We start from the raw sequence: 21,415 nt of genomic DNA on the forward strand, positions 1-21,415 counted from the left end.
AACACAAATATACATAATTTTTATCTCATGTAATCGAGGATTTATATAGAAACAAAAATGGTTAATGGAACGACTAAACAACGGTAGGTGCTTTAGGCCTGTAAAATTAATGGTAATTAAGGGTTTCCCGGTGATTAAGAGGCGTACTTAATCGATAGATAAATGGTGTCAATTAACACGAAGATACCAAACACTTTGTCATTCTTTTAGGTTAGGAGACCATGAGAAAATCAAGCGAGTCACAGGCACAGAATTGTTTTACAATGCATTTTTTGTTACGTGCGGTTTGAAGCATGGTTACAGTGCCACAAAAAATGGCTTGTTTTTAATATATGGGATATGGAATAGAAACAATATTTTAATAACATAATAGTTATTAAAATATTGTTTCTATTCCATATCCCATTTTCATAGTAAATTCCTCCCCTTAACTATAGTTCGTTTTTTTTAGCATTAGAAATAAGGTAAACAATCTTGATGTGTCTTTTAATTGAAAAACACATTTTAAAAATAAGTTACGGCAAATATGTAACAATTATGAATCTAATACGATCATTTATATTCTTCTGCTTTCATAAGTAATAGTTTTTGATTTTTAAAAAGCGTTTTTCAATTAAATGTAAGTTGTCATAGGAAAACAGTAAGAAATAAAAAATGAACTATATTTGATTTCTTACTGTTTTCCTATGACAACTTACGCGTTTACTCATGCGGTTGTTTATATTAAAATGTTTAATGTCCAAGATCACAATGCAAAAGTTCTTCGACTTAAATTAGGTCCACCATTCACTGTCTGTACCACCTAATGGGTAGTTCTAGTCTGCCCTTTATATTTTAATCGCTAATGCGCTTCGGCTCGATCCACTCATTTGGATAACGGTAAGGCTTTTTCGACAAATACCTACATTAGGTAACCAACATTAAATTTGAGGCTGTTCAGTAATCCAAAATAAAACATGTTGATCAACTTGGCTCGTTAACGTGGAATATCGTATTGTTTCGTAATTTTTTTTTCAGTGGGCGTGATAGAGTCTGGCTACTAAAATATTACACAAATGTTTGGCGGGAAATTCAAAAAATCTTGGGCTGGTAACACTTTGTGTAGTAGGAATTATAGTTATGATACTAGAAAATATTTTTGATTTTCTGTGCACACATAAGGTACCTAAGGATATAAGTTAAATATACGTTGACGTGCACTCAAAGTCAGCTCACATAATCTCTACCACTATGTAAAGATTGTAAAGTACAGTCAACAATAAACACATACCTATGTTTATATACACTTTCTCACCATATACCATTGTAACAAGGCGAAAAATAAGATGTAGTGTAAATAAGACCTAGCTCGATAATACCGTAATATTAATCCATCACCAAAAAATTACATAAGTACTATGCCAAATATGCTAAATGCTAAGTAGGTATCAAAATATTTATAGAGCACCAACCTCCTAATTTGTTTATATTTGTTTAGGACTTGTAAACATTGCAGTTTTTCGTTATACAACGCTACACGTCGACTTCGCACATTGTCGTAATTATTTACGAGCTTAAATAATAGTTTGCGGACCTCACTCAGTATAGACATTATTAATTTAATATTATTTAAAATAAACCTCTTATAAATCGCAAACAATTTGAATGAATGACATAAATTGACAACTGACTTTATGCTTTTTTTTAATCATAGACAATTGGTGATACAACAACTTCCAAGACGAATGAAAATGGTACTATTCATTTGTTCCAATCATAATTCTATCTCCCCGACAAAATACCCTTACGCCGCGTGGTCCGATCGGCTTGTCCGATCAATCGGACTAAGAATATTTTTTTTTCCTGTTGGCTCGATTGATCGGACGATAAGTACTTATTGAAGTCTTGTAGTCCTACTATCGGATTAACGGGATTTTAAAAGTTCATCTAGTTCGATCGATCGAGCCACGAGACTTTGTAAAATCCTCTTAATACGATTACATAAATTTTATTCTTCCTGGTCGTTCGACCGATCCTTTCGTGGTGAATTTTGTATTCTGTTCATATGTCGAAAGTGTTATTTACTTAGTTAAGTAATCAATGTACTGTATTAGTTATTTTATTTACGATAAAAGAGCGAATAAAAAAATAATAATCTAAATCATAGTAACACGTACGTAAGTAACTAATGTTTATTTGTAATTTTTATCTCATGCCAGTTTCTAGTACCTAAGCTAAGATGAGATAGCCTTCATGTATTTTTAGCTGGACTTAACAAAACAGTTTCTATAAAAATAGTCCGATCAATCGCTTTAACAGGAAAAAAAAATGTCCCTGTGGTCCGATCATTCGGACTACAAGGAAATCAATTTTCCTAATAATTCGATAATCGGGCTACGAGAAATTTAGAGTTCGATCAATCGAGCCAACGGGAAAAAAAAATATTCGTAGTCCGATTGATCGGACAAGCCGATCGGACCACGCGGCGTAAGGGAAAATTCCCTTAGGTCGCATGGTCCGATTGACTAGTCCGATCAATCGGAATACGAATATTTTTTTTTCCTGTTGGCTCGATTGATCGGACTATAAGAACTTCTCAAATCCTGTCAGTCCTACTATCGGAGTAATGGGATTTTAAAAGTTCGTCTTGTTCGATCGATCGAACCACGAGGTTGTTTTTTCTTCCTGTTGGATCGATTGATCGGACATAACCGTAGACTTGATATTTTGCTGTCCGGATGACACATAAAGGTTATCTAATCTTAATTCATTACTAGACACTGGCATTTGATAAACTTTTCTATATTTTATTTGATGCGATGTCAGTTCATAATGTCAACATCTGATCAATGTCAATTTATTGAACCGGACGGACGGAAGATGGAGGAAATAATAGATCACAACAAAATTGTATTCTTACGCCGTAAAGGTGGTTGCGTATTACTGAATAAAGGGCATCAATACCATAAAAATAAAACGTATAAAAAAGGGCCGTCAGTATGGACATGCTGTAATAAAAAAACACAAAAATGCCGCGGAACGATTACCATTCATGTAAGTTTTAATCAATTTATTACAATTTTTAGACTATAATAAAAGTAAATTATGATGTTGTTAGTGAGGAATGACACGAGGAAGTTCCGTGTCATATAATAAGGTTTATTTATGCTAAGCTTATTCTCATCCTTTATTTTTTCACACAGGGTTTGCGGATCATACAGAACAAGGAACACGACCGTTGCGTTCCAGATTATACAAAAAATGAACTAGCTTATCAAATGGGACAGATGCGAAATGCAGCGAGTGAGTCGTTAAATCCTATTAAAAGCATATACGAACAGCACATAATGCCGTTGAAAGATGCCGGTACTGATTTCATAACTAAAATACCTAGTTATAGCTCCGTGAAAACTGGTCTGTATAATAGTAGAAAACGAGCAGCCGGTGTATCAAAATTAGTATTTCAACAACACTAGTGATGGGTAGGACATCAATTTAAAATGAGTTTGTATGAGTACCTCATTTACTAAAATGAGGTGTTACAATGTCTTACTTCAAATGAGGTGAGGTACTAGCATATTTTCAGCGTCGACTATTCCATTAATTCCAACGGCGACAAAAATATTTAATGTCTATACATATTTATGTATTCATCACTTCCTTTATAAATAAATAAATAGTAACTTTTAATTGGAGTGCAATTCTGGAGGTTAAGAATAGAACTTTTAGGAGAAAGATAATTTTAGAATCAAGTAAAATGAATAGAGGAGTGAAGTAAGACATTTTTGCGGTACGAAGTACTGCGACAAATTAACAAAATGAGTGGTACAAATGAGGTGCCTCACGAGTGAGCGACTCAACACTAAACAACACGCTGAGGTTGAGATCCCGCCAAAATTTGTCGACTTCAAATTGGAAGAGTATCGATGTGATGAAACTTGCATAATAGCATTCTGCTCAGAAGAAGCTAAAAAAAGGATTAACACCTATAAGATATTTTATGGCGATGGTACGTTCCATAGTTGCCCATCACCTTTCCAACAGATGTACACAATCCACGGGGACGTCGGGTCCACCACCGACAGTCTAAACATCGTCCCTTTGATTTATGTTTTCATGACGGATAGCACGACACAAAGCTACGTTACTGTTTTTAACATAATCAAACGACACTTGCCAGGGTTTAATCCGTCACAGTTTATGACTGACTACGAAACTGCTGCAATGAATGCCATCTCCGAAGTATTCCCGCAAGCTATAGTAAAAGGATGCTGGTATCACTACGCCAGAGCCATTCAGAGAAAGGCCAAAAAGTTGCGCATTACAAAAAGGCAACATGACAAGAGAATAGTTGCTTTAACACAAGTACTACCATTTTTACCGGTTGATTTAATACTGGAAGGATGGGAATACATCTTGGATGACCTATACGATTCAGATGATGACGAAATGCTTGAATTTAAAACATACTTTGAGGGGCAATGGTTGGAGCCTATACAATTTAAAGAAAAGTGGTCGGTATACCGGGAGCTTGTAAGGACAAATAATTGTCTTGAAGGATGGCACAGTAAAATTAATGGTCTCGTGGGCAAAAGAAAACGACCAAGCCTACTAAAACTACTGTCTATTTTAAAAAATGATGCTGATTATTATATGATCAAGATGAAAGGTGGGCTTCGTGAGAAACGAAAGAAAAATACTATAAAACGACAAGAATTTATTGAGAAATAGTACATTATTGCAGAGGCCGGGAAAGGGCAATTCGTGGATGAGTTTCGATTTTGTCGACAAAGAAGACGAATCCACGAATTGCTATTCCTGCCGAGGCATATATAGTGCTTTTCTCTAAACATGCGAGGAAATAAGGTAAAATAATAATTATTTAAGCATTAAGCATCATTCAATCGAACCTTCACGTCAAAAATGTCAAAAACAATTTCCCTCTTTAATTATCTTTTAAAAGTTAAGGGTACAAACTTATTCTGCCAGTCAGTACCATTCAATATTCGTTCATTCAATATAATTGTGCAATATAGTTGGTCAAACCAATTTGTCAGTCAGTAAGAACCAGGAAAACTATACTCATCCTTTTCTTTTGGGTGCTAGTACTAGTGTAAGACAAAGATAGTATGATTCTCTCTGTCTATGTTTGAAATGAGAAAGTCCTTTGACAAACTATATAAGCTATATGAACACGGATGCCATCCTTAAAAAATATAAAAATAACCTTTGATTTTATTAAGCAGTATTCGCACGATCATACACGAGCACAACGATCTTGTAAGAACGAGAGAAGTAAGGTTGTTTTGTAACGTTAAGGGGGAAGTACGTCCCTGTTGGTAGGGAAGGTAAAAGAAGTACTACCAACTCGTTAACAAATTCAATATTTATTTAAATAAAAAAACTAAGTTTGGAATAGGGTCGTGGGTGGTCAAGGCCCGTCTAAATTTGCACCCGAGATCCGGTACTGCCCTGGCTGGTCGAGGGTCCGCAGCAGGTGGGTGTCACTCGACAGCGCTGAAGAGGAGCAGGGGCGACGGCGGGCGAACGGCTATGGCTCCAACCCTGCCGTCGAGGTGGTGATGGAGTTTGTCGGCCGACGGTCTTGGATTTAAAACGTTACGACGCACCCTGTGGATTTCCAGATGTCTTAGTAAGGTGTTCCTGCTCGCTCTGCTTTTGTGAACACCCTGTGATGATGATGATGGGACCATGGGGAAGCCGGTGCACCATAAGCAGAAAGCGTGTTTGTGTTCACAAGCAGAGCGGAGTTACAAAAACGAAGGAAAAGCACAGAGTAAAGAAAGAAAGAAGAACAAAGAACAAAGAAGTGAATTTAAATAAGTAGGAGGGTACGTACACATACTTACTCGTACCCGCCACTACGAGAACAAAGGAAATTGCTAGATCATTCTGGAGCTAAAAGCATTTAGCAAAAGATGGAATGGAACGTAATATTAAATTTAGGTTTTGCGATTAATATGAATCGAATAACAAACTACTTTAACACTAAAGCTACTTATTCTAATGAAACGTTCAACACTTTGCACTTACCAATACGTGGGTGCGGGAATCGTAATATGCGAAAACGTCGCTGAGCAAATTTATAAATTAATAAGGTGTCCGCGCACACCTCAATTAAATTAAAAAGGTTAAAATTCGTACGGCGCGCGAGACGACACGGATAGGCTCCGTGTGCGCGGCGGTACGTGCGTATGCAAAGGTGGCTGGCGCGGACTGACTCTCCGCGGACAGCGGCGGGAGGGCTGCGCTCGCGCAACCGGCTTCTAGATCTTTCCATGACGTCAGCCAATAGGCCGGTCGCGAGTACAGTCGGTACGAATAAAGTGTGAACGTCCGAGTATACATGCAATACCTAATATAATTTGATTATAACTATACATCAAAATGTTTATTTAGTCTTACTTTACTATAGTAAAGTAGAATAAGACAATTTATGTAAATATAAAATTCATTAATAAAAGTGTATAAATAAATAATTAGTAAAATTTAAAATAATAATTAATTAAGATTAAAATGTAAAATAATAATTCATGCCGTAATAATTTAAAATCGATTATAAATAAGTTAATTCGTTAAAATTATATTAGTTTAAGGTGTAAAAATAAAATAATTAAAGCTTATAATTAAAATATGTACGTGCAACGTTACATTACCCCCTCGCGCCGGAAAAGGATTTTGTTCCTCAGAATAAAATCCGCGCAATATACGTTTTCGTATTTGCATTTACTATTTCATTCTACCTATCATACATCACGCAATCATAAAAAAACATTAGTATCTAGTTTTTTAACTACAGATGCTAATGCGCCCGGACTTTTGCAGGTAACCAGTTATCATTCAACCGGAAACCAATACAAATACATTTTAAGCACTGAGATAGATATTAAAAACGCGAATTGGGAAATAATGCAACAATTTTGATAAAACATATATTATTTATTTAAACCTGATAATTTTAAATCTTTTATGTGCCAAGTCCCTAAATTCTTGCCAGACATGTCCTCCAAAACATAAACCAAAGGCGACTTCTTTTCAAGAATACGACACTGTATAAACTTCGGAGCAAGTTTTTTACTGAAGTACTTATCTTTGTCACTTAAAACATAAGCACGTTTCATTACTATATCTCCTACATTAAATTCGACATGTTTACGACGTAGATTATAATGAGCGGTATTCTTTGCATGAGCTTGATATAACTTTGCCTGTACATTATCAAATATTTCAGACATGCAACCTAGATTTTCGGCGTAAATGTCACGTGGTAAAAACATTAAGTTCCTACCGAGGTCATTATCCACGTAATGCGTACCACAAGTCACAAGATCTCTGGCATATACTAAGAACGAAGGAGTGTAACCTGTTACTTCATTTGCAGCGTTATTCATGGCAAACTGTACCTTTGGTATAAACAAATCCCAAGTCCTATGATCTTCATTGACAAATGTTGATAAGCAAGTGACAATTGTGCGATTCTGACGTTCGACGGGATTAACCTGCGGTGTGTATCTAGGCGTATAGAATACATTGGGTACATTATATTTTTTAAACAAATCTACGGTCATGCCGCTAGTAAATTGACTGCCGTTGTCGAGAAAAATTGTTTGAGGAACCCCATGAACTAAAAAAAGTTGGTCCTCTATAATTTTGGTGATTATAGTTGAAGTGGCATTACGAATAGGAAATATAAGGCAAAATTTAGAAAAACAGCAAGTTATGACCAGGATATATTGGTTTTGTTTTCGAGTGATAGGCAGAGGGCCCATAAGGTCAATCGAAACCATTTGAAGAGGTCGACAACATTGTTTGGGGCGACCCATTTCACCAAGCACCTGATGGTTTTGATGTTTATACTGTAAACACTTATTACACGAGCCTACAAATTTTACGACGTCGTTATGCATCCCTGGCCAGAAGTATCTCAACGCCAATCGACGATACGTTTTAAAGATACCTAGATGTCCAGCCATGGGTTCAGAATGATTTTGTACCAAAACATCGTGACGAAATTCGCTAGGGACGACTTCCTTCCAAGAGAACTCAGAGGTTTGCTCGTGTTTATTTTTACACAATCTATACAAAGAACCGTTCTTAATGAAAAAATTAGGAAAATTTTGAGGTTTTGTTAAGCAAGAGTTATAAATATTTTTGTACCATGCATCTGACGTATTAAGGTAAGAATTTGACAAATCGATAGCGCTAATAGGGACAGCTCTGGAAAGAGCGTCGGGAATCACATTATCCACGCCTCGACGATGTTTGAGCTCGAAATTGAAACACGACAAACGTACTCCCCAGCGAGCCAGACGACCAGTAGGGTTACTTAGAGAAAGGAACCACTTTAAGGCACTGTGGTCTGTAAAGACAGTGAACGGCTGTCCATTCTCCAAATAACACCTCCAATGCTCAAGAGCTATAATTACTGCAAGTGTTTCACGCTCCGTTATGCTGTAATTACGTTCAGCCGGTGACAAGGATTTGCTCATGTAAGCTACCGGGTGTTCCTTACCGTCAATAATTTGAGTCAGCATTCCTCCTACGCCATAGTTACTCGCATCTGTATGCACTTCGAACGACTTGTTGTAATCAGGGCAAGACAACACTGGAGCTGAAACTAAACATTCTTTCAGCTTGCTAAAGGCAGCATCGGCTTCAGGAGTCCACTTGAAAGGCGGTCTACCTTTCCGCGTGGATGTCAGCTGATTAAGAGGACCTGCTATTGTACTAAACTGTGGCACAAACCTACGGTACCAGGTGGCAGTTCCTAAAAATTTCTTTATGTCCTTGACACTAGTAGGTGTCGGATAGTTTAAGATGGCGTCTACCTTACCTGGGTCCGTGCGAAGACCTTGGCTATCAACAACGTATCCTAAGTACTTAAGTTGACTTCTAAAGAATTGACACTTTTCCAAGTTTACTGTCAGGTTTGCTTGGCGAAGTTTATCTAATACCCGCAGAAGAAGTGACACATGAGAATTAAAGTCCTCGGAAACTATAATTATGTCATCTAAGTAGGCAAAGACTTTTAAGTCAAACTCTCTGAAGAGAAGATCAACTAAACGTTGCTGCGTTGCTGGCGCATTTGTGAGGCCAAATGCGGTTCTTTTAAAACGGAAAGTACCACGACCAGGAACATAGAAGGCAGTTTTGTCCCTATCCTCGACAGCAATTGGAATCTGCCAAAAGGCCTTGGACAAATCGATACTCGTAAGGTAGCGAGCGTCGCGCAGATTGTCCAATATTTCCGTAACATAAGGTAAATTGTACGCATCCTTACGAGTAACGGAATTCAGCTTGCGACTGTCAAGGCAGAAACGAGGCTGACCATTCTTCTTCGTGACGAGTAGGACAGGTGAAGACCAGGCGCTTTCGCAGGGCTCGATAACGTCGAGACTAAGCATTTCGTCGACCTGTTCGACGAGGATCCGTTGTTTCTCAGGCGACATACGATAATACCGTTGCCGGATCGGCTGAGCATCCCCGGTATCTAGACGGTGTTCAATAAGACTGGTCTTACCTAAACCCTTGCGTTCGGCAGAAATATCCTCGAACTGTGCAATGATGTTGTCAGCAATGGACTTCTCCGACACGCTTAAATGATCATAGCCATGAATAAATGTAGGATTATCTGGCTTTGGTTCCTCCTGTACTACTGACACACTACTTAAGTTAGGAAGAATATTAAATTTACGCCAAAAATCTACGCCTAATATAAAATCCGTGTTTACATCTGGCACTATATGAGCGGTAATAAAACGGAACTTATCTTGAAAATGTACAGGCAAGTTAATGTAACCCCGGCTCTGCATAACACGTTTGCCAACCCCTATGGCTGAAATAATTTGATCCTTATGAATAGGTAAACCTTGGAGTGCTGGATGAGCCTCACTTTTTAACACAGTTATAGCAGCACCAGAATCGAGTAAACCTGTCATATTAATACCATTAACTTGTACCGTTGCATAAGGACGATTATCAATACTGGGATCATCATTCAGAATTGCGTCGATCTTATACGAACTGAAAAAAATGTTGATCGTTTTCAGCCATTTGCTCCAATCTAAAGGATCAAAATGATTAACCAGATGGTGGGCACAATTCTGTCTATTTAGTTTTTTGAGGTGGAAGGTTTATCCTTTTTGCAAGTAGGGCAATCTGGGGACTTGACACCTTTATGTCCACACTTAAAACAATAAATTTCGTCCTTATTAGCTGGGCACTGACGCAAGTTGTGGCTATTATTGCGACATCTAGGGCAATACAAAGTTTTGGCCGAGGGTGTAGAAGTAACTGCATGTACCTGTTTCATGTTGTTAAATTTGTTAAAATTATTGTTATTTGTAAAAGACTTATTATTATTGTGATTTGAATGAAATTGATTATATTGTTTATTATTGTTGTTAGTAAAATACCTATTATTATTTTGATTAGAATTATATTGATTATATTGTTTATTATTGTTATTCCTGTATGTGAAATTCTTGTTACCATTCTTGTTATAACTATTACCAGTATAGGCAAACTCAGGTGCCAAGGTGTCAGCTGTCCGTCTGGGTGGTTCGCGAAAGTCGGCAAGACGTGCCTGAATACTTTCGTAGTTACGACAGTGATTACGTAACGTATCTATGTCAGTAATCGCGGCTGCTGACGCTAAAGTACTGGCATAGCAAGGCCTGATGTTATGGAGGAGGATCTCTAATTTCTCGTCCTCCGGTAAAGGTTTAGAGAGACGTGAGAATAACCCGGCCATGATTGATAGGTACACGGTAATGTTCTCGGATTCACCCTGCGTGCGTGACCGAATCTCATTACCCAGCCTATAATCATAGTCTTTCTGACCGAAATCTTGTTTAAGCAACGTGGCGAGTTCAACCCAGGTGGACACTTGACCCTTAATATTTCGGTACCAGTGTAGTGCATCACCAGTAAAAATCTCTGTGGCATAGGACAAAAGTTTAGAATCCGAAATAGACCTAGCCTCACAAAATTCAGTTATGCGTACCACGAAGGCACGGACGCAAGACTTGCCATCAAACTTGATCTTACAAAGCTCGTTGTGACTACCACGGTCGCATGTGACGTTTACGCTTATCGGTGCAGTGCTAACAACGGGTTCGGCGTTCGGGGCAGGCCCAACGGTCGCGGCAGCCGTGTCCTTGATGGAGTTAAATCTAGCTGTAAGAGCTCGATACTCCTGGTCGCAAACTTCAAACATGGGTTTGGTCGTTTCGTCATATACTATACGGTTGAGACGGTGATGTAAATGATTTAAGAGGTTTTGTGTGCGAAGCAAAACGTTCCTATCTGGTCGAGAATCTAAATGCGACTGAACTTTCGCGAGAGCATCACTAACGCCCTTTAAATCTGCAGCGACAGAGAAATTACTTTCTAAAATATCCTCGGAAGGAAACAAAGGCCCTAATTTCGAAATTTGTTTCCGCAAGTCCTGGACGGTGGAACCCGGTGTCTCACCACGAATGCTAACCTCATACTCCAACTCCGGCTTTTGGAGTGACAAAAATTTCACGGGAAATTCCATTTTATTAAAATTTAATTTAAAATAATAATAATAATACCGTGCAAAATGACAACCGTGGAAAGTGTTGAACGCTTGGTTTTAACTAACACTACTCCGCCTGTTACAATAATAAACTACGTAACGTTTTGGTTGGCAAAAAAAAAATTCAAGCAAAAATCAAAAAATAAAAAATATACATTCACAAAAATAAAAACAGAAAAAGCATTAATTATTGCAACTAGTGTGTACCACAAGACAACAGAATAAAATATTGCACAAGAAAAAATATTCATCAAATACTTGACTGACTGTACTAGGCTACACTGCACTAGCACAGGATGATTTAAAAATCCAATATAAATTAAGACACACAAAATGAGTTATATTATTATAGAATGTTAAAATTACAATTTGATTATTAATAAATAATTAAAATTATTATTATTATCGGGGTACACCTTAGTTACATGCAACCAAAAAAAAACAACGTTTCACAAAAATAAAAACAACAAACACACAAATTCTGCGGGGCAAATCTAGACCAGACCACGTTTAAGGGCGCCAATGTAACGTTAAGGGGGAAGTACGTCCCTGTTGGTAGGGAAGGTAAAAGAAGTACTACCAACTCGTTAACAAATTCAATATTTATTTAAATAAAAAAACTAAGTTTGGAATAGGGTCGTGGGTGGTCAAGGCCCGTCTAAATTTGCACCCGAGATCCGGTACTGCCCTGGCTGGTCGAGGGTCCGCAGCAGGTGGGTGTCACTCGACAGCGCTGAAGAGGAGCAGGGGCGACGGCGGGCGAACGGCTATGGCTCCAACCCTGCCGTCGAGGTGGTGATGGAGTTTGTCGGCCGACGGTCTTGGATTTAAAACGTTACGACGCACCCTGTGGATTTCCAGATGTCTTAGTAAGGTGTTCCTGCTCGCTCTGCTTTTGTGAACACCCTGTGATGATGATGATGGGACCATGGGGAAGCCGGTGCACCATAAGCAGAAAGCGTGTTTGTGTTCACAAGCAGAGCGGAGTTACAAAAACGAAGGAAAAGCACAGAGTAAAGAAAGAAAGAAGAACAAAGAACAAAGAAGTGAATTTAAATAAGTAGGAGGGTACGTACACATACTTACTCGTACCCGCCACTACGAGAACAAAGGAAATTGCTAGATCATTCTGGAGCTAAAAGCATTTAGCAAAAGATGGAATGGAACGTAATATTAAATTTAGGTTTTGCGATTAATATGAATCGAATAACAAACTACTTTAACACTAAAGCTACTTATTCTAATGAAACGTTCAACACTTTGCACTTACCAATACGTGGGTGCGGGAATCGTAATATGCGAAAACGTCGCTGAGCAAATTTATAAATTAATAAGGTGTCCGCGCACACCTCAATTAAATTAAAAAGGTTAAAATTCGTACGGCGCGCGAGACGACACGGATAGGCTCCGTGTGCGCGGCGGTACGTGCGTATGCAAAGGTGGCTGGCGCGGACTGACTCTCCGCGGACAGCGGCGGGAGGGCTGCGCTCGCGCAACCGGCTTCTAGATCTTTCCATGACGTCAGCCAATAGGCCGGTCGCGAGTACAGTCGGTACGAATAAAGTGTGAACGTCCGAGTATACATGCAATACCTAATATAATTTGATTATAACTATACATCAAAATGTTTATTTAGTCTTACTTTACTATAGTAAAGTAGAATAAGACAATTTATGTAAATATAAAATTCATTAATAAAAGTGTATAAATAAATAATTAGTAAAATTTAAAATAATAATTAATTAAGATTAAAATGTAAAATAATAATTCATGCCGTAATAATTTAAAATCGATTATAAATAAGTTAATTCGTTAAAATTATATTAGTTTAAGGTGTAAAAATAAAATAATTAAAGCTTATAATTAAAATATGTACGTGCAACGTTACATTACCCCCTCGCGCCGGAAAAGGATTTTGTTCCTCAGAATAAAATCCGCGCAATATACGTTTTCGTATTTGCATTTACTATTTCATTCTACCTATCATACATCACGCAATCATAAAAAAACATTAGTATCTAGTTTTTTAACTACAGATGCTAATGCGCCCGGACTTTTGCAGGTAACCAGTTATCATTCAACCGGAAACCAATACAAATACATGTGCGCGGCGGTACGTGCGTATGCAAAGGTGGCTGGCGCGGACTGACTCTCCGCGGACAGCGGCGGGAGGGCTGAGGGCCTACCGCGAACCACGTTCGACGTGTTGCCTCCCTGTCACACTTACGTACGAATTTACAAGTGCGACAGAGAGGCAACACGTCGAACGTGGTTCGCGGTAGGCCCTCTGCGCTCGCGCAACCGGCTTCTAGATCTTTCCATGACGTCAGCCAATAGGCCGGTCGCGAGTACAGTCGGTACGAATAAAGTGTGAACGTCCGAGTATACATGCAATACCTAATATAATTTGATTATAACTATACATCAAAATGTTTATTTAGTCTTACTTTACTATAGTAAAGTAGAATAAGACAATTTATGTAAATATAAAATTCATTAATAAAAGTGTATAAATAAATAATTAGTAAAATTTAAAATAATAATTAATTAAGATTAAAATGTAAAATAATAATTCATGCCGTAATAATTTAAAATCGATTATAAATAAGTTAATTCGTTAAAATTATATTAGTTTAAGGTGTAAAAATAAAATAATTAAAGCTTATAATTAAAATATGTACGTGCAACGTTACAGTTTATCTTAGTATCTCACTCTATCCTATAGCTTGAAATGATAGCTGATCGAGTCGTGTAGACGCGGCTCGCGGCTATAATAATTGGCTGTTTGCGTTTTTTATTTTTAAAAAGTAAAAAACACTACAGTAATAAGTTATTACTGTAGTGTTTTTTTCATTCCCGTCCGCTAGAACAGGACAGCGATAGTTTGATTTTTTTAAATTAGAGTTTGACAATAACGAAGAACTTCCCGTACTATTTTTGCTACAATAAGGTGAACATTTCCGAGCATATTGGAGAAAACGTTTATTATGCTTGAAATTACCGGTATGAACGTTGGATTTTTCTTGGAGCGACTGGCCTGGAAAGGGTTATTTCTTCATTAATTAGGAAGACTGGTCATTTCTAACATATAATTGGTCAAAGAGATGCTAATATAAGTTTGTTATATAATGAAGTGTTAAAAATATTATGTTATAATTTCTTGAACAACTCTGGTTGTCTTTGTTGTTATTGCCGTGGTAATTCATTAAATATGTGTCATACATAAACATTTTTGTCAATTCCTGCCTCTTGGCCGTTTTCAAGGCGTTACAAGACTATTTTCATGCTCAGCAGATTCAAAAGTTCACGAAATGTATTTTAGATACGAGTTTAGTACTTTCAAGATTAATTTTAAGCCACATTGCCGTATCCTTTGTAAAATAACCTCGGCGGATTTTCTTTTCAAAGTCAGGTTTTCTTTCAAGACTAAGCTAGATCGATTTTTCACCCCCGAAAACCCCCACATAACAAATTTCAGCGAAATCGTTAGAGCGGTTTCCGAGATCGCTGGTATATATAAATAAATAAATAAATATACAAGAATTGCTCGTTTAAAGGTATTAGATAGATAGATATTCACTAAAACTGATAGCACGGACCTCTTTAGTAGATATGCCAGCCTCATCACAGATAGAGACGCCTTTGGCCATGGTTTCTATAACAATTAACCTGTCACTAAATGTTATTGTCTGAAGATCTCTTCATTAAGCCAAAGTATAATATTTTGCGATTTGAATACACAGTATATGCCATTTAACTAACATGAGTTATTTTGAGTTAAACGGTAGTAATACTTCCGGGCCGATTTTGAAAAGGGCGATAGTCAACGTCAATAAATGTGTTTTCGACGATTGCTTCGCGGTTGAAGTACTCCCGATTCCATATTTGCAAAAAGCCATGATGTTATCGAAATACAACTTTTACCTGCCACCAAATTCACGAGTGTGCCGCGAACATATGGATGCCGAAAACTGGGACTGTATCATTAACGCTAGTACTGCTGTCACGAGTTTCAACGAAACTCACACATCAAACATAGTACAAATATATAAGAGTGTTCTGCAGTTAGCACAAATCACTGTAGCATCTGCCTTAGAGTAAAAAATAAACTATTATCAAAGAATATGCCTATTATTTCAATATATAAAATTTACTAATTCTAATTCACACCGAAAACAGGCTAAATCCATGAGCGGTTTTTAGAGAATAAGGGCTCTTAAGATTATTTGTTAGATATTTCCCTCGAAATCACTATTTCGTGGTAGTAAAATTCCGCATCGAAAGTGAGAAAATACTTTTGATATGTTGGTAGAATACAAAATTAACCATAAAACTACCGGTCGGACAAACAGGAAAAATAAAAATTGTGTGATCGGATTAAGAGGATTTTTCAAGCTCTCGTGGCTCGATCGATCGAACTAGACGAACTTTTAAAATCCCATTACTCCGATAGTAGGGCTGACAGGATTTGAGAAGTTTTTATAGTCCGATCAATCGAGCCAACAGGAAAAAAAAATATTCGTATTCCGATTGATCGGACTAGTCAATCGGACCATGCGACCTAAGGGCATTTTCCCTGTGGCCACGTAGTCCGACTGCTTTGTCCTACTAGTCGGACGACGTGGATTTATTTTTCCCGTTGGTTCGTCTATCGGACTGCATGGAATCGCAATTCCATGTCGCCCGAGTGATTGGTCTACCTGGCCTTTTTAATTCCTGTTAGATCGACTAATCGGCCTGCATGGATTCGCAATTCCGCTTAGTTCGAGTGATCGGTCTACCTGGCCTTTTTTAGGGTTCCGTAGCCAAATGGAAAAAAACCGAACCCTTATGGATTCGTCATGTCTGTCTGTCTGTCTGTTTGTTTGTCCGTCCGTCTGTCTATCCGTCCGTATGTCACAGCCACTTTTTTCCGAAACTATAAGAACTATACTGTTGAAACTTGGTAAGTAGATGTATTCTCTGAACCGCATTAAGATTTTCACACAAAAATAGAAAAAAAAACAATAAATTTTGAGGGTTCCCCATACTTAGAACTGAAACTCAAATTTTTTTTTTCATCAAACCCATACGTGTGGGGTGTAGGGATAGGTCTTCAAAAATGATATTGAGGTTTCTAATATAATTTTTTTCTAAACTGAATAGTTTGCGCGAGAGACACTTCCAAAGTGGTAAAATGTGTCCCCCCCGTAACTACTAAAATAAAAGAATGATAAAACTAAAAAAAAAATATATGATGTACATTACCATGCAAACTTCCACCGAAAATTGGTTTGAACGAGATCTAGTAAGTAGTTTTTTTTAATACGTCATAAATCCCCTAAATACGGAACCCTTCATGGGCGAGTCCGACTCGCACTTGGCCGCTTTTGTTTCCTGTTAGATCGATTAATCGGACTAGAAACTCTCACCATAAAGTCATTATAATAAAAACAATTAAGTTCATATTTTTTTTATTGTTATAGGATATCTAACTGAATAATTTAATCTAATTGTATGGGAATGGGAATAGTTTTCCTCGATTTGTGGCTTTTCTAGCCGGAATTTTGTTTTGGTTCCATACAAGCTTTTGATCCTCAATACTCTCAATAGGAATGGGATCGATTGGCATCCAAAAAATTTTTTGTCAAAAATGACCTTTTTCTCGCACCCTGTATGTTTTTCCCAAATCTGTAAAAGCCAATCTTCATTAATTTGAAATCGAGGAAAGGTCTTCTAAAACCGTTTTGTCGTACCAGCACGGGATCTGGTAGCTGCCCTCATTGACCCAAAAAGAAAATCCTGTATAGAACGAGCATCGGAAGTCCCTACCTGTCAAGAAAATTTGCCCCACGGATTCCTATGTCTGGATATTACGTAACAAAAGGTGTACAATTTCTACGACTAAGTCTATCAATTTTACATTTTTGCTCTAAAATCGATAACGGACTCTTAACTTGAATTTTATATGTGTTATGCTTTAATAAACTTTAGTCGATTCAATTACTAAGCTAAGCGGCACTTGCACCATCCCACTAACCGGGGGTTAACGAGTTAAACCGCTAACCCAGTGTCAAATTGTACCTAACCCCGGATATTGTTTGCACTGTGTTGCAGCATTAGCGACAAATGTATGGAACTAATAGTGCAGTTAGATTCCTAGAAATTGTTTATCGTGTTGTACCGAATGCTATAACTAGGCGAGAAGTTATCCGGGCAATTTTCGCTGAGTTATGGCTCGGGTCCGACCTGGATTAGACAGATAACTACCCGTGGAAGTAAAAGCGTTATTTCATTGTCAGCCACCTGGCCACACTGTTATACACTAACCTGATATTGAATTATCGTTTTGCCGCAGTATCTCCATAGCGTATAGGGCGTATTCAGGACGTCTACTGCGAACTTCGAAAATAAAAATTTCACGTAACTCAATCACCGTCACTCAAATACAACAAAAGTGACATGGACGGTTTTTGAACGTGGATGTTTGGGGTAATTCCCAAGACTTAAAAAATATTTCAACGTTTCAGTTTTATTTGAACGTCGCGCTCAACGAAAATGAATATCTGTACTAGTGTGACGAACTAATGTTGATATCAAATTGGTAACATTTATTTTAACATGGCCTTTAGGTACTCCTAAATATGAGTATCTTTTCCACTAGGAAAAGTAGATCTTTGTTTATTTATCAATATCATAACACGTTAGATTAGAAGTAAGATTACTTCTAATCTAACGTGTTATGATATAGGAAAATAAATAAGCCTGCTTGCTTTTTATCCTGTATGGATTATGTTTTAACCAGTTCTCGTGTACTACAACTAGTACTACTAAATCACTAAATGGAAGAAAATATTCCTAGTTCTTTTTTATAAAATTTTCATCTACTAATGCGATGAATTTATATCCTACAAAAAATCTATCGGGAAATGGGATATCATGAATTTCCACTGAGTTGGCTTTCCAAATAAGACCGATGAGTTCCGCAATCAGATCTAATGTCGGTAATGGTATCCGATTACAGGAAGTGGTCGTTAAACATCTAGGATTAGATAAGAAGTTTTACGATTTTTACTCACTTTCGGTTATTTTTCCATCAATCGTTGCGATACTCATCATTAATTTTCCTTAAATTTCGAAAATCGTGACTCATGGTACGGGTACTACTGGTTTATGTTCACGCGTGTAGTGAAAGTTTAATTCTTCCCAAGTTATTATTAAATTATTCTTTGATCGTTTTTATAGTTCAACGTCGTCATCAAACCTAAATGTTTCCATCTGACCTACTAGTTCTACATTTCATTTCATTTTTCATTTCATTTTTTTTTATTCATAACAATAAAATTATTGTGTTGAACATAAACTTAAAATTAACACTACATTAAATTAAATTACATGCAATTAAAGCTCAATGAAGTGATCCCAAGCTGATGGTATTAATGAAAGTATAAGTACCTTTATTCAAATTGTAATTGTTATAATTAAAATTATATCATGTCAAGGAATGAAATGTAAATAAAAATAAATAAGTATATTAAAAAATTAAAATTTACTAACTAAGATATAAGCAAAAATTTAATAATATCATCACTTTGGTATCGTCATAGAAAAATACAGTCACATTAAAACATTAAAACATAAAACTCATTAAAAAAATATAATAATAATATAATATATATCTAACAAACTACTATTGACAGCTATCGGCTATAAAGTCAGTTATACAATAGTACGACTTTTTTAATAAATAATTCTTGAGTCTTGCATTGAAAATTTTACTGTTTGTAATTGTTTTAAATTCAGTTGGTAATTTATTGTAGAGAAAAACGGCCTGGTAACTTGTGGCGTGCTTCATAACGTTAAGCCTCGGGACTACAGAATTTTTAATGTCTTTTCGCCTAGTAGACATCCTGCTTTCTCTCTCGGTCGTGCTCTCATACTTGTGTAGGTGTTTTACTAAGTCCGTTAAAAGTACAAGTATGTAAAGACACGGTGCGGTAAGGATTCCAAGTTTGATGAAATGGTCTCTGCAAGAAGCCATTTGTGGTATGCGTACAATCGTTCTGATTGCCCTTTTTTGTAATATAAAGGCAGCATTTACATTATAGTTATAGCTGTTGCCCCATAATTTGATGCTATAACGAAGCTTGGCTTCTATAAGAGCGTGATATACCATTTTTAGTTGTGTGGTATTTATAGAATCTCGCAGGCAGCGTAAGGCATAACAAGAGGAACTAATAGTATTGCTCAGTGCCTGCATTTCGTGCTTCCAGTTAAGTTGTGCGTCAATATAGACCCCCAACAATTTAACAACATCAGCTTGCATAATTTTGTTGCCGTTTAACCACTCACATGATTCCGATTTTAACAAAAGGTGCCCTGAACTGCTCTGCCATTTCGCAGATACGACGGCACAGTGTCATGATATTTTCAAAAATCGATAACTTTACTTCTGCTAAAGCATTTGCAACGATTCTTTTGGTTTTTTAATGATAAAGAAACAAAGAATTTATTTTACTACTATAGCATTGTGCTGTTATAATAAAAATAATTATTAAAAATTCACAAAGTTGACCCAATGAAATAATGTCCGCGTTATAGTAGAAAACTATTTTTAATTAAAAATCTAAATTGATAACGTATCTTTTTTTTGTATTCAATTTAAAGAAGACTTAATAAGTTTTTAATTGGTACTAAACATCTTGATAGCTCACCTATGAAATTGCCGAGTAAAACTAATTCAAATTCCGATAAGAAACTTTCGAATTGCTCAATCTGCTGTGAAACTATATATTATGTTCATGATTTTTTTGTGGCTAATTTAGACACTGAAGTACTAAAATATAGTAAAAAACAGTTTAAGACACTAATAATCTTGAAATAAAATGCATAACTTATGCAATTATAACGATGATAGTAGCTATATAATTTAAAATAACAAAAGAGTATCTACGTACCTACTAAATTTTGGTGTTTTTATAATTGCCGATCACCAACAACCGAACTAACTTATAACTACACTAACACGTTTAATACATCCACCATAACACACACTTCACAACATATTAAGCACAATAAACCAATACTAACTATTAACACATAAAATTATACTGATTACAAACGTAAATAAGCCGGTAAACTGACTTCTTCCATCTCAAAAATAAAGATGGCTACCCATTTAGGGTGGAGACACAACAGCGCGCGGTGCAGATGTTCAACAGAAATAGGAACTTTAAAATTGTAATACCTAATTAATTATTTATTTAATCGTATAATTATTTAGTTTATTCAATGTAAATAGCAAAGAAATATTAGTAAATACAAATTATAAGTAAGTAGTAAAAAAAATCCCAAAACGCGTATGCAACGCGTCTAGTACACCACATGCCTTACGATATGCAGAAATGCTTTAAGCAACCACAGTTGCCGGGTTTGTACTTACAATTTACCGTCACATGTTTTGATCGCTAATCCTGTGTAATACACAGTGATTTAATACATTCTATGGTTTAGTAATGTAACTTAATAATCGAACTATTTAATGTCTATTGGTTGCTCAAGATATATTTAGTAATCTTAGAAATGTAGGGCATTCAAATAAGAAACACGTCAAGAATCTACAGAACTATTGTTTTGAAGTGATATTATTTGGTCATCAATATTAAGTAGGTCTAAAATATAGTTTTAAACTAATAGACCAATAAACGCGGAGTAGTTTAATATACATTACTAATAGAAATATCTAAATTTGAATACTTGAGGCATTTTAAAACACGCAGCAACTTTTTACACATCGCACTTCCTGAACAACTTGCAAAGTAAAATAGATAAGAAATACTGTGGTTGTGTCTATATGGTTGAAACATTTTTTAA

The 21,415-nt window shown here is 36.5% G+C and overlaps 1 protein-coding gene and 1 long non-coding RNA gene across 2 annotated transcripts; both read left to right on the forward strand.

Moving 5' to 3' along the window:
• Positions 1 to 3,339: 3,339 nt before the first annotated feature.
• On the forward strand, positions 3,340 to 5,239 carry LOC134656257 (uncharacterized). Its single transcript, XM_063511775.1, has 2 exons — positions 3,340 to 3,345; positions 3,832 to 5,239. The coding sequence occupies exons 1-2, from the start codon at positions 3,340 to 3,342 to the stop codon at positions 4,708 to 4,710; spliced, it is 885 nt and encodes a 294-aa protein (XP_063367845.1). The 3' UTR covers positions 4,711 to 5,239.
• A 10,632-nt stretch (positions 5,240 to 15,871) lies between these two features.
• On the forward strand, positions 15,872 to 16,880 carry LOC134662152 (uncharacterized). The gene is made up of 2 exons (XR_010098026.1): positions 15,872 to 16,141; positions 16,655 to 16,880. It is a non-coding gene; the product is annotated as an uncharacterized LOC134662152 (long non-coding RNA).
• The last annotated feature ends 4,535 nt before the right edge of the window (positions 16,881 to 21,415 follow it).

Source organism: Cydia amplana, chromosome 2 (assembly GCF_948474715.1).
Source record: "Cydia amplana chromosome 2, ilCydAmpl1.1, whole genome shotgun sequence".
Classification (NCBI taxonomy): domain Eukaryota; kingdom Metazoa; phylum Arthropoda; class Insecta; order Lepidoptera; family Tortricidae; genus Cydia; species Cydia amplana.